The sequence below is a fragment of the Orycteropus afer genome, unplaced genomic scaffold (genome assembly GCF_000298275.1).
Source record: "Orycteropus afer afer isolate SDZICR_OR568_19922 unplaced genomic scaffold, OryAfe1.0 scaffold00079, whole genome shotgun sequence".
Classification (NCBI taxonomy): domain Eukaryota; kingdom Metazoa; phylum Chordata; class Mammalia; order Tubulidentata; family Orycteropodidae; genus Orycteropus; species Orycteropus afer.
In genome coordinates, this window is record NW_006921666.1 from 3603013 (window position 1) to 3616963 (window position 13951).

The following is a 13951-nucleotide window of genomic DNA, read 5'->3' on the forward strand; positions in this document are numbered from 1 at the left end:
AGCATCAGAACTCTAAGCACCTGAGAGAGAGTGGGCACCTCCCAGAACATTGTTTTGTGCCACTCCCAACAGAAATACTCCAGGTGGACACCTTCAGCAATCAGGAGCTCCTCAGTTGCTCATAGCAAATCCCATCTTGGAGTTTACAAAGACTTATGGGTAGAAAAGCCACATAAAAGTAATTTACTATACCACAACAGTTGAAGCTGAGTGCTAAGTATATGATAGGTAGTTGTCCATTATACTATCTCTGTTTTTGTTTAAAGCTTTACATAATAAAAAAAAAATGAGGGGACACTAAATGGGGAAAAAGTCAATCATTCTTCGGTTGTGCTTCAATATATCCTTCAGGATTAATAAGAAAATTCCTCGGGGACCACCTTCTCCTCCTGCCCCTGTTATGCATTCTCCTAGCCGAAAGGTAATGTTTGCTGTAGTCTAAAATACTTTTTTCTACTCATGATTATTAATTTTATAAATAACCTCCCATAGAATATAATCTGAATGCTTATTATAAGGTACATTTCACCACTTAATGTTTTGTTTTTAAATTTGTTTTTCAAGATCAAATAGGGACCCAATCAAGACTATAAAGTGTAGTTTCCAGAGTACTTACGAGAATACATAAAGTGTTAGCTATTAGTTTTATTATTAACCTAACCCCAGCTTTTAATGAAATGAACAAGCCTTGCTATTACACATGAAAGAAGTTGTCATATTTATGGGAAGTGAGTGCAGGGGTTCATTAGGTCGCTGATTATAATCTAAATGACTTTTTAAGGTATGTTTTATTACTCAACAAGTTTTCATCTGAAAGAAGTCACATCATTGTATGGAAAAATACTAGGCAGCATTTATAACTGTCAAAAATAATTTCTGCATTATTTTCCATTTTTTCCATTAGTTTAAAGTTATTTCTAGAATTCATGACATGGAATCTTGGCCTTATTATAAGTCTGTCCATATGCTGGCATATATTGAGCTATCTTTGAAGAAAGGTTCTACTTAAGTAGGCTGGGAATCTAAAAGTGTTTCTTTTTTTACTCTTCTCTTCAGATGACTGTGAAGGAACAACAAGAGTGGAAGATTCCTCCTTGTATTTCAAACTGGAAAAACGCAAAGGTAACTAAGTTATTATCAAATCAGTCTCTTAGTAGTAGTATGACCTACTGGGAAGTACCCAAGAAAGAACTATAGCCTAGGTTTGTTGGTTGAAACCTCAGCATCTGCTGAATGTTTTTAAAAAGGAATACCCAATTTATGTGTTTCTTTTTTTCCCCAAGGTACAGTAAGTCCCCAGGTTATAAACATCCAACTTAGGGACAGCTTCTACTAGTCTTTAATGTTACGTAAATTTGCCCTCACTTTGAAACGATTGAACCTAACATCTACTAGAGACAAATTCTTCATCACAATCATCTTAACTTGCATGTGCAGGTTTTAAGTCATTGAAAAGGCTTCGAGCCTTTCTTGCACTAAAGTAAGGCTAAATAAGAACCATATGCACCTATTCCAACCTTCTTACAAATTTGACTTAAAGACACACATAGGAAAGATCTCGTTCATAACCCATAACTTGTTCATAACGTGCCTGTAATAGACACATTAGTATGCCAGACACATGAATACCATATAGATTATTTTTGTGAATTATAACCATCAGAGCACATAAAGAAGCAATATGTAAAATAAAGTACTATATCAGTAAAAGATAATACCCTTGGAAAGCTCACATACTTATATTTGAAAATAATTTCTGAAATGATTATATGATAAAATAACAAAGTAAATGGTGGGATATGTTCAGTGCCTTAATTTTCAAACTATTTGTTTCTGTATATAATGTTGCAAGCTTAAACTCTAAATCTTCTATCTGTAGAATGATATAGAGTACATTTTGTCATCATTCTTTCTTCTTTTCCACAAATGGTATTTCATGATTCTATTTTTGATAGATGGGGAAAAAAAAAAAACCCTCTTTAACTCATGGATCAAATATAAATTGTTCCATAAAGGAAGTTACGTAATTATCCTAAAACAAAGTGATTGTTGGGTAGTCCTATTTGGGCTGATTAATATATATGTAACTGCAATATCTTGAACTGATTCTGTTACACTTGCTTGTATTAGAAATAAAGTCCACGGAATAACCAAAAAAAAAACAAACAAACTCAACTGCCATCGAGTCAATTCGACTCATAGCAACCACTCCTTGGGTTTCCAAGGCAGTATCTCTATGGAAGTAGATTACCCAGTCTTCCTTCAGAGGAGTGCCTGGTGGGTTTGAATCACTCGCCTTCTGGTTAGCAGTCAGATGCCTTAGGCACTACGCCACCAGAGCTCAGTCTATGAAATAGTCTATTTGGGAGTCTAGTCGGAAACCTGGAAAAAGAAAACTAATCCTGTTATGCAGATATTCAAGTTTATGTCTTGAAATAATGAAATAGGATGCAAAATTTGGGAACACCGAATATCAATTTTCTAGCAAACATCTTTTTTTTAAATTTACTAAAACTTAATTGATTGTAATAGTCCAAGTCATTAAATCAGTACAGCATATTAGGCCACTTACACATACTGAGATTGTGGTGATTTTCTACCACTTTGGTATGACTATTATATTTATTTGAGGAGCACCTATTTCGCTGTTTAATAGTGGTTTCCTTTCTTTATAATCTACAGTTACTAACATGAGAATACATTTTTCTGAAGATTCGCTTCTGAAGTCATACTGCTTAAGTATAAATCCTAGCTATCCACTTACTAGTTGTATGACCTTGGGGACATTGCATGAGCTCTCTGTACCTCAGTATCTTCATCTGTGAAATAGAAATGATAATGTTACCAGCACTATAGGCTGTTTGTAGTTAGGTGCTGTCAAATTGGTTCTGACTGATAGTGACCCTGTGTATAACAGGAGAAACACTGCTCAGTCCTGCACCAGCCTCACAATCACTGTTACGCTTGAACCCATTGTTGCAGCCACAGTGTCAATCCATCTCATTAAGGATCTTCGTGTTTTTTATTGACCCTCTGCTTTACGAAGTATGATATCCTTGTTCAGGGACTGGTCCCCCAATAACATGTCCAAAGTACATGAGACAAAATGTCACCATTCTTGCTTCTAAGGAGTGTTCTAACCGTCCTTCTTCCAAGACAGATATGTTTGTTCTTCTGGCAGCCCGTGGTATATTCAGTACTCTCATCAGCACTATAATGCAAATACATCAATTCTTCTTTGGTCTTCCTTATTCATTGTCCAGCTTTCACATGCATATGAAGTGATTGAAAATACCATAGCTTGGGTCTGGCACACCTTAGTCTTCAAAGTGACATCTTTGCTTTGTAACACTTTAAAGAGGTCTTTTGTAGCAGATTTGCCCAATGCAGTATGTCATTTGATTTCTTGACTACAGTTTCCATGGGTGTTGATTGTGAGTCCAAGTAAAATGACATCTTTGACAGCTTCAGTATTTTCTCTGTTTAGAGTTGTTATTATGAAGGTTAAATGAGACCATAGATAAAACAGTCTTCCATACAGAGTACTTAGTGTTAGCAGTTATTTTTGATGTTGCCATAATTGTAAAGAAAGATACAGGACTTCAACTAAGTTGAAATAATGTTTCATAGCTCTTTTTGTGACTGGTGTTCTCCGTTTGCTTTCACACTAGGGTTATACAATTCCATTAGACAAACGTCTGGCTGCTGATGGGAGAGGACTACAGACTGTTCACATCAATGAGAATTTTGCCAAACTGGCTGAAGCACTCTACATTGCTGATCGGAAGGTTGGTCTGTTATGATTTAATTGTTTAATGCTCTTGATAATTTGTAAGTCCATTCTTGGTTACTTGAGGTACTGTTAATTTAGCTGCAGTACCAAGTATACCTAGAGCAACTCGAACCTGTGGTGTGTGTGCTAAGGATGGCAGGTGCTAGTTGCAACCTGTGCCTAATCTCAACCTTTGTAGACTCAGACACATATCCCACCACTGGTGATCCAGCTCCCTTCCTACATGCCAGAATAATGGATCACTAGACTCGCCCCATTTTGAAGATTGCTAGCTGCTGCTCTAGATTTCATAACTCCTCCACTTTAAAAGTAGATGTCCCCCTAAAGGGGCAGCAGCAAGGAAACACATGTAAACATCCTGATAAGTTGAATGCCCCAGAAAATAGCATTAACAGTATTGGCAGTGGGGTATTAAATATTATGGTATTAATTTGTATGTGATCTTGGAAGTTCACATAAATCATGGCTTGTATTTAGAACATAGAAAAGTACTATCTCCCCTACCACAATGAGTGCCCTTATAAAAATTATCTCCAGCAAATGAATACTAAGGTTTTATCCTGAGGTGACTTGCTTAATTTTGAAAACGTAACCAGTCACCATTAATAGTATTGACATTAACAGTTATTTTATTGGAATAATTATTTAATTTTATTTTTCAGATTGTTCCTGAAGAAGCATTAGTAAAACACTGACTTTTAAGGTTTTTTGAGGTCATTTTAGTTTTAACCACTATAACATTTCCAATAATGAAATAGCTGTTTGCACTGTCTTTGGCAGGATATCTTTTCATGGACAAGGATCTTTGTTTTAGTCAACAATAACAAACCTGAACTCTTTGTAACAACTCTTTTTAAGCCAGTCTTTACTCGGGGAGTTAGATGCTAGCTGTAAATATTTATCCCATGGTAAGGCCCTTTGTAACCTCTTGCTTATCTACCAGGCTCGTGAAGCTGTGGAAATGCGTGCCCAAGTAGAGAGAAAGATGGCTCAGAAAGAAAAGGAGAAACATGAAGAGAAACTTCGAGAAATGGCCCAGAAAGCCAGAGAGAGAAGAGCTGGGATTAAAACACATGTGGAAAAAGGTTTGACGTTCTCATTACTGAATTGAGTATCTTCTGTAAACAATATATATCTCATTTTAGAACATCTTTATTGTTTTTCACTGCATACAAAAATAGTAAGTGCATGAAAGGAGTTTCAGAAACAGTGTAGAAGTTGAAACATAAGTCACCTCTGCTCTACCTGGAGCAGCAGAAAATAGACTGACTATGTGCTTGCATGTAGGCCTTCATTAGGGGATTATAATAAAACTAAGTTCTTGAAACTTAGAAAGAAAAATGATATCTGTAATTGCATAATTCATCTCCCCTACATGATAAAATAATCCGGAGTTTTTCTGTCATGTATATCAATATATCTGTAATTGTTAAATCTGCTAATATTTTACCATGAGTATTAATTCAATTAGAGTGGAAAGATAAATCTTAATTCTAATTGGAGAAAATTTGTGACAGTGGTCTTTGTTTCATCAAAAAATCCTAAACTAAGATGATGATTTATATATATGTTCATTCTAAGGACCTACTATGGGCAAAGTTCTCTTCTAGACACAGGTTTTCCACCAGACAGGAGCAGGGGGCATTGTGGTGGTTGTGGAAGACCAGTAAACGTTATAATACGTGTAGACAGACCAAAAAAAGGTTAATAATGTAGTTTATTTCCCACTGGCATTTAGTTGATTCTGACTCATAGCTAACCCCATTGGGTTTCCAAGGCAGTCAGTCTTTACGGTAGTAGATTGCCCCATCTTCCTTCTGTGGAGTGGCTGGTGGGTTTGAACCTAGAAGATAGTATATCACAGTGGGGAAAAACAAAGCAAGAGAGGGTGATAAAAGTGCCAGAAAGAGAGAGCAGTCAGAATAGATCTTACTGAGATGGTAATGGTAACATAAGAAGTTGAAGGAATTAAAAAAGTGACCTGTGTGGCTATCTCAGGGAATGCAGAGTAACTGAGTTGGGGGTATGCCTGGTGAGTTCTGACGAGAGCAGAAAGGCCAGTGTAGCTGGAGTGGAGCGAAGAAGCAGGAGAATAGTAGGAGATGAGGTGTCAGAGCGGTAAGGGCGGGTGGCAGGAGTGGCAGCCATACCATAGAGCCTATTAACCATTGGAAGGATTTGACTTTTATTTCAACTGACTTTTACTTCAAGGGAAACAAAGGGTTTTGAATAGTGTAACATAATCTGACGTATTTTTAAAGGCTTGCTCTGACTGCTCTGTAAAAATGGAAGGCCATAGGCAGAAATAGGGAAGCTATTTGGAAGTCTGTTGCAATAATACAAATGGGAGATGATAGCAAGAGGTAATGAAAACATGGTCGAATTCTGGATGCACTTTGGAGGTAGAACTGTGACTAAACTTGTTTACAGATTAGGTAGAGGTATGAGAGAAAAAGAAGAATCGAGGGTGGCTCTAGAATATATAGCCTGTACAACTGGAAGGATTGAGTTGTCTTTTACTATTATTGGGAAGATTGCAGGGAGAACAGACTTGAGTGTGAAAAAGATCAGGGGTTGAGTTGTACACATTAAGGTAGAAGTGTCAAGCAGGCAATTGGTTATAGACATCTAGTGTTCAACCATTGCAAGTTAAGCATAAATGAATCACTTTGAGGCAAGGTAGAGAGCTTCCTGCTGTACACCTAATCTGTCATAGAACCAGGATTTGAACCAGGATTTGGGTAGCTCCAAAGTTTCTGCTCTTAAGCACTACACTGCTGTGTATCCCTTCAGACAGGAAAGGGTAGCGAAAATGAACATGGACATAAACACAGTAGAGATCAAGATGCAGCCAGCCCCCAGGGACAATAAGCAAAATGTCCTTTATTCAGTAGTAACTTTTGAAAATGTAAATTTATGCATAATTTTTTCCTGATACTTCATTATGAAAATTTGAAACATATAGTAAAGTTGGGAGAAGTGTATAATGAGGACCATATCCCCACCATCTAGAGTCTACAGTTATTTTTATAGTTAATATTGCTATATTTGATTTAGCCCATGCCAATCCATGTCTCTATCATTGATCAGTGTTACTTTTTTTTATGTACTTCAAAGTTGAAGCCATCAGTATGCTTTACTTGTAAACACGTCAGCTGCATGCTTAATTCTAAAATTCACATTCAAAAATTCAATTAGTGCTATTAGATATAAATACAGATATAAACACATAAGGTTTAAAAAGACTGAATGTGACCACAAAAAAAGTTTATGAAGTTTTTTATGGTTAAAGACTATTCTCTTGTTCAAAATATAATGCTGAAGTAATTTTCAACTGTCTCCACAGAGGATGGGGAGGCTCGTGAAAGGGATGAAATTCGTCACGACAGGCGGAAGGAGAGACAGCATGACCGGAATCTTTCCAGAGCAGCTCCTGATAAGAGGTAGGTGCCATTTGACATAAATACAAATTATGAAGTGTTCTTAGTGTACCTTTCAGTGCACTTGTCTCCCTTCCCTCTTGAGTTTGATTATTAATGAATTAGTATTTATTTTCTTACACTTAACTACTTTGTCTTAGCAGAAGAATTGACTATCCCTGCAAGTTATATTTGCTTCCATCACCTTGTAGAGTCAGTTGGAATTCATAATGATGGGGATATAGAAAAGGAAACTCAGATCATGTTTGTGAAAGAATAGTAGTGGAGGAGAGTGATCTGACTTTTCCTACTTCAAATGATGCGACAAATGTATTGCGTGCTGTTCCTTTGGACAGGAAATCGGCCAGCATACCTTACTGAGATCCTTTTACCGGTGAAGTACTGGGGGAGAAGAGTGGGTTTTCAAAGAAGTGAAAATCAGCCTGTTCTTTTGAGCACTTTTACTTAAAATTCAGAAAGATAGAGCTGTCTCATAAAATGATTGGAGAAAATGTACAAAGCACTCTTAGTGAGTATGAACTTTTATAGAACAAACTCAACACACATATGGGAACATAGAATAAAGTAGGTAGGGATCATGGAAGTGTGTGGTTCCCCAGAGACTAAGGACATGAGATTGCTGAAAAGTTGAGGAGAAATGTAAGGAAGTAGAATTCTGAGTGGGAATTAAATGTAAATATAAAACATTTTCTTCACAAACGAGCACTTTTCCATGCTCTGATAATCCTATGAGCTGATGCAATCTGTTTTTTTCTAAGTCCGGTCTTAAACATGAAAAGAGATTGCTGCTGGTGTTTGTTGTTTTACTTGGCATTTTTCATCTCCCTGGATAGGTGAAGTCATGAAGTTTTGGGTAAATGTACATTGTAAACGAAACAGGAATGAAGTGTGAAAGTGTACCGTTAATGACACCCTTGGTTTGAAATTTCAAATAAAGTTGCTCTGTAGGTAAGTTAGGACCTTAAAACGAATGGCTCTGAGAGTTGATAACATAGAACAACTGTGAACTTGCGAGTGAATGAAAATCACACCGTCTAGAGCAATCATTTTAAGACTTGAACTTAAGTGACATAAATGATGACAGTTATTGTGGCTTCATTGTGATCTGGATTGCATTCACACAGAAACAGCAGGGGAACTGAGTCTGAATGTCAGAAATCATATTGACCAATCCAGTCATTGGCACGTTTTTCTTAAAATTCTAGGAGAATAAAATTACTACACTTTGGTAAAAAGACCTGATTCTAGTTTATTGAAAAGGATCCATATAATGCATCAAATTTGCATTCTGTCCCCCTTATACAATAGCAAATGTAGACCACAGCAATTTGCTATCGCAGCATGTGCTGTGATTGCTTGTATTAAAGAATCCCATGACAAGAATGAGTGTCTTGGCTATTCTTTTGAGCTAACAGGAAAGCCAAATTGTAAACCCTACCTCCTCTAATAATCATATATCTGATACACTGTAAGGGCTGCCAACCTGATTATGTATTATCAGGGAATATGTGTTCATAAGATGTGAACATGACATTCTCATTTCCTTTCCTTCTGAGATTGGCTGACTTTAAATTGAAATATTCAGCTTGTCTGTATAGAGTTTTCTGTTAGTGATGTTGTATTTCAAAACAGGTCAAAGCTGCAGAGAAATGAAAATCGAGATATCAGTGAAGTCATTGCTCTTGGTGTGCCCAATCCCCGGACTTCCAACGAAGTTCAGTATGACCAAAGGCTCTTCAACCAATCCAAGGTATGGAAAGTTTAGAAACAGCATATCTTGTATACTGGCAAGAGTACAAGTCCTCAGGGAAAGGAAAATTAACATATTATAGACTTGGATCACCCTAAGGTATGCTGGCAGGGTGACAGAAAAAAGTAGAAGTTGCAGATTGTAACATAAAAAAACAGGTAAAATGAAACAACTGCCCTCTTACAATTGGCTGGCTAGGATTTGAGACACTAAAAGAAAATGAAAATTAGGGTGTAAATCTTGGTTCTGGTATGTGAATCATTATTATATGTTTTATTTTTAGAATAGAGCCAAGTGTCCTATAATACTTCCTGGGTTATTTTATGTTGATCTTTGAATTTTTTATTATGCTATGCTAACAAAAAGGTTGGTGTTTCAAACCCACCCAGTGACTCTATGGGAGAAAAACCTCACATTCTGCTTTGCCACATAGGGTCACTGTGTGTCAGAATCAACTTGAGGGCACCCAATGAAAGAAAAACATCAACCTGGAGTCTTTAAAAATTTAAACTGTAAAACTGGATGAAAGTACCTGGCTGATAGTCAGGAAATCTGGTTTCTAGTACTGGTTGTCATTAACTAGGACAGGTTAGCTCTGAAATAAGTACATTTGTATTTTAATTCACCCAACATTGCTTACTTACTGTGCCTAAATCACTGTGAGATCAGATAGATGCTGCCTTTGCCTGCAAGGAACCCCCAGTCTACTGGAGAAAACTGACATATATATTAAGACAAAGTCAGAATGTGGTAAGAGTATAAAAGTGTAAGTTACTGCTAGAATATGGAGGGAAATATTAATGACTTGGAGGTTTTAGGAAGATTGGAAGGTAGCATTTAAGCCAGCTTTTTCATATAGAAGCATACCTTGGAGATACTGCAGGTTCAGTTCCAGACCCCTGCAGTAAAGCTTTAAATAAAGCGAGTCACAGTTTTTTCAGCTTCATGGTACATATAAGTTATGTTTACACTATACTGTAGTCTAAAGTATATAATAGCATTATGAAAAAGTTAGAGATATTATGAGAATTACCAAAATGTGACATAGACACAAAGTAAGCACATGCTGTTGGATAAATGCTGCTGATAGAATTGCTTGAAGCAGGTTTGGCATAAACCTTAAATTTGTGTGTGTGTGTGGGGGGGTGCAGTGTCTGCAAAGCACAATAAGCAGAGTACAGTTAAACAAACTGCATGTAATAAAAATTTCCTGGGTGTTTTCTATGTACCGGGCATTGTTCTAGGTCTTTTCTCTATTTTAAAAAAAAAAAAAAAACCCAAACCAAACTCACTGCTGTCAAGTCGGTTCCAACTCATAGTGACCCCTTCTTGGGTTTCCAAGACAGTATCGCTACAGAAGTAGATTGCCTAGTCTTGCTTCTGAGGAGTGGCTGGTGGGATTGAACCTCCAGCCTTCTGGTTAGCAGTCAAATGCCTTAAGCACTACGCCACTTCTATTATCTTATTTCTTACAAAAACCCTATGAATCGCATTCATTTTATAGATGAGGAAATTGACACACACAGTGGTTAATCCCTTAGCTAGTAAGCGATGGAATTAAATCAGTGGTGCCTTCATTCCAAAGTTTGTTCTTAACCACTATGCAACAGGACCTTCTCAGTTAGTGGAAGGAACCTAAACAAAGTGGGTTAGAGATAAAGTTCCACATAAGTAAATTATTTTCAAGACAGTCAGTTCTTACAGGCTTAAGTCATTTAAAAGTCGGGATGAAAATTTTTCTAAAAAAGGCATATGCAAATACATGAAACACATTTGTTTCTTGTTAAGATTTCATTGAGCCTGATTGTCCCATACTGTAATAGTGATGATCTTGAGCAATTAAGGGGCATCATGTTACTGCTCTGAATGGCATCAGAAAAATGTTGTATAGTTCTTCCATCTTCTTACCTCCATGTCTATATAAATTGCAGTTGTTAAGTACCTGCTTATAGTAGCAACCCCTAGAGTTTTAAAGATAACTTTGCAAAGTAGGCAAACTTAAGACTACCTTATTTAATCTAAGGCTTGGGTAAGACTCAAGGATGACATGAACAAGTTTATAGACTTTGTGTCTTTTTTTTAATGAAGAACTTTTTAATTTGAAGTTTGAGCTATTGAAAAATGTGAGCTATAAATGAGAAGGGTGGGCTACATGAATGTGATCAGATTCAACTCTGAATAAATCATCATACATACATTTATTTATTTTTCCACAGGGTATGGACAGTGGTTTTGCAGGTGGAGAAGATGAAATTTACAATGTTTATGATCAAGCCTGGAGAGGTGGGAAAGATATGGCCCAGAGTATTTATAGGCCCAGTAAAAATTTGGACAAGGACATGTATGGTGATGACCTAGAAGCCAGAATAAAGACCAACAGGTACCAAGGCATACAACTCAGTTTCTGTATTTACATCAATGAAAATAAGGTAGTTCATAGTGCTTTATCTTTTTCCCTAGGTTTGTCCCCGATAAAGAGTTTTCTGGTTCAGACCGTCGGCAGAGGGGCCGAGAAGGACCAGTTCAGTTTGAAGAAGATCCTTTTGGTTTGGACAAGTTTTTGGAAGAAGCCAAACAGCATGGTGGCTCTAAAAGACCCTCAGACAGCAGTCGCCCCAAGGAACATGAACATGAAGGCAAGAAGAGGAGGAAGGAGTAAATACCTTTCTTCAACATGAATGAACTATGATCTAGGACCCTAATGACACAAGTCATATGGGGGAATACTTTGTAAATGGTCGGGATGAAAACCAAATCTGGGTGTCATATCCCAATGCTACTTTTTATTACAGGAGAAAGAGGGGATGGAAAATTCTACTTTGAACTAGTTTTTTTTAAGAGTGGGTTGTGTTTGTGCTTCACCTTTCAGCATTTATAGAACATATTGTCCAGCACAAGAAATCAAGACCACTTCCCTTTGTGTTACACCAGTAGTTTGGGGCTAGTGTTGCAGAAGAAAGACTGCTTAGAAGTAAAGTAACCCCAACCACCATGAGGAGGAGGAGGTTCACAACATGGAACTGTTATACCTAATGAATGTTTGCCCTATTGTGCTGTTTTAATTTGGAGTGGGGAAAGGAAGCTCTTGGTTGGCACAAATCTTTGTTTCAAATAAAAACATTTAAATAAATGTTTTAGTTAGGTTTACTTTAATAAGGAATAGTAGTCTCAGAAATCTTTCTCTTCATCAGATGTTTGATCCACTTGCAAACCTTTTGGTCTTTGAGCTTGAACATGGAGCTGACAACAATAAAATAAGTATAGTTACAGAAAGGCAATGTCTGCAAAAACATTAGAACTGAAATTACCACTTTAGAATTGCCTTTTCAGTAGGAAGTCACCACCAATAACTCAAGAGGATAGTATATATTCCTTGTTCCTCATAAGAGTTTCTCAACTTCATTTAAAACTTAAAAATCAAAACCAGACCTGTTCCCAAGTCAATTCTGACTCACAGCAAACCTACAGGACAGAGTAGAACTGTTTCACAGGGTCTCCAAGGCTATTAATCTTTACAGAAGTAGAGTGACTGGTAGGTTCAAACTGCTAACCTTTCAGTTACCAGCTGAGCATTCACCCACTGCACCACCAGGGCTCCTTTTCAAGGTCACACAGTGGATTGTTCTTCCACTGTTCATGTTATATATACCTTACTAACACTAACGGGTCTTCCCAAGCGTTTTAGAACTAAGCACTATACCACCACCACTTTTAAACTGCTTCAACCATAAATCTTCCAAAGTCAGTCATTCCACACTGTCTGCCTATTTAATTAGGATGCAGAAACCTCATGATAGGACTTACCTTTACTCCATCAATAATATGATTTTCCTGTTGTAGTGCATTTTGAAGCGCTTCTTCTGAAGAAAACACAATCCAGCCCATACCTCTATGAAAGCCAGTGTCTTTGTCCTAAAAAGTCAAAATATAGAAAGCTTCCATGAGCTCTGCATCAAACTATCAGCTTTTTGTTTCCCAGAATGAGATTATAAACATTTTTAAAAGTAAGTAATCTTAATTTAGTGTATGATCACCTTCCTACTTCCCAAGGTTTAGTCCCTGTATTAAACTTTACATTCTTGCTTTTTGTGGTGCAATGAATTACTTGGTAAGGCTTTTCTAGCCATGGTCTTTGTGGCACCCACTAGATGACTGGGTGGAACTATGTAAATGTGAGGTACTTGTGGTCTATCAAGAAGATTGGATAGCTTGTTAGTAATGTATATAAGGTGCATGGTAACCTGTGGTGGTGGAACCATGGAAATAAGGTGTATGGGATCCTAATGGGATGGGTCAGTTTTGTCATTCCTGTAGGCTTAAAATGAGCCCCTCCAGAGGCAAAAAAAGGAGCTCTGGTGGCATAGTGCCTAAGGCACTTGACTGCTAACCAGAAGGCTGATGGTTCAAATCCACCAGCCACTCCTCAGAAGCAAGGTTAGACAATCTACTTCCGTAAGGATACCACCTTGGAAACCCAAAGGGGTCACTATTAGTTGGGTCCTACTCAGTGGCATATAACAACAAGAACAATGTTCTCTAAGCTTATTCGTGTTATGTGGTGTTTTGCAGATTCTACATTATTCTTTAGTGTTCTATAGTATTTCATTGTGTGTGTGTACCATAGTTTGGTTATCCATTCCTCTGCTGATGGGCACCTAGGTTGTTCCCATCTTTTTTACTATTGTAAATAATGCTGCGATGAACATGGGTGTGCCTATATTGGTTCTTGTCCTGGCTCTCACTTCTTTAGGATACATACCTACTAATGGGATTGCTGGGTGCTCTGGTAGCATAGTGCCTAAGGCACTTGACTGCTAACCAGAAGGCTGGCGGTTCAAACCCACCAGCCACTCCTCAGAAGGAAGATAGGGCAATCTACTTCCGTAGTGATACTGCCTCGGAAACCCAAGGAGGGGTCGCTGTGAGTCGGGTCCGACTTGACAGCACATAACAACAACAATGGGATTG

General features: G+C 37.5%; 2 protein-coding genes across 2 annotated transcripts in view; one reads left to right on the forward strand and one right to left on the reverse strand.

The window, feature by feature from the left end:
- The window catches only part of SNW1 (SNW domain containing 1), a 39728-nt gene extending 28086 nt beyond the window's left edge, over positions 1 to 11642 (forward strand). The window contains exons 7-14 of the mRNA XM_007941324.2: positions 352 to 421; positions 1057 to 1122; positions 3672 to 3788; positions 4737 to 4878; positions 7140 to 7236; positions 8866 to 8983; positions 11200 to 11363; positions 11444 to 11642. Of these exons, the coding sequence (XP_007939515.1) occupies positions 352 to 421; positions 1057 to 1122; positions 3672 to 3788; positions 4737 to 4878; positions 7140 to 7236; positions 8866 to 8983; positions 11200 to 11363; positions 11444 to 11642 (973 nt within the window). The remainder of the gene's footprint in view (positions 1 to 351; positions 422 to 1056; positions 1123 to 3671; positions 3789 to 4736; positions 4879 to 7139; positions 7237 to 8865; positions 8984 to 11199; positions 11364 to 11443) is intronic.
- A 509-nt stretch (positions 11643 to 12151) lies between these two features.
- The window catches only part of LOC103197438 (SRA stem-loop interacting RNA binding protein), a 16500-nt gene continuing 14700 nt past the window's right edge, over positions 12152 to 13951 (reverse strand). Inside the window, exons 3-4 of the mRNA XM_007941328.1 lie at positions 12788 to 12895; positions 12152 to 12223 (exon numbers count right to left, since the gene is read on the reverse strand). Coding sequence (XP_007939519.1) covers positions 12152 to 12223; positions 12788 to 12895 — 180 coding nt within the window. The remainder of the gene's footprint in view (positions 12224 to 12787; positions 12896 to 13951) is intronic.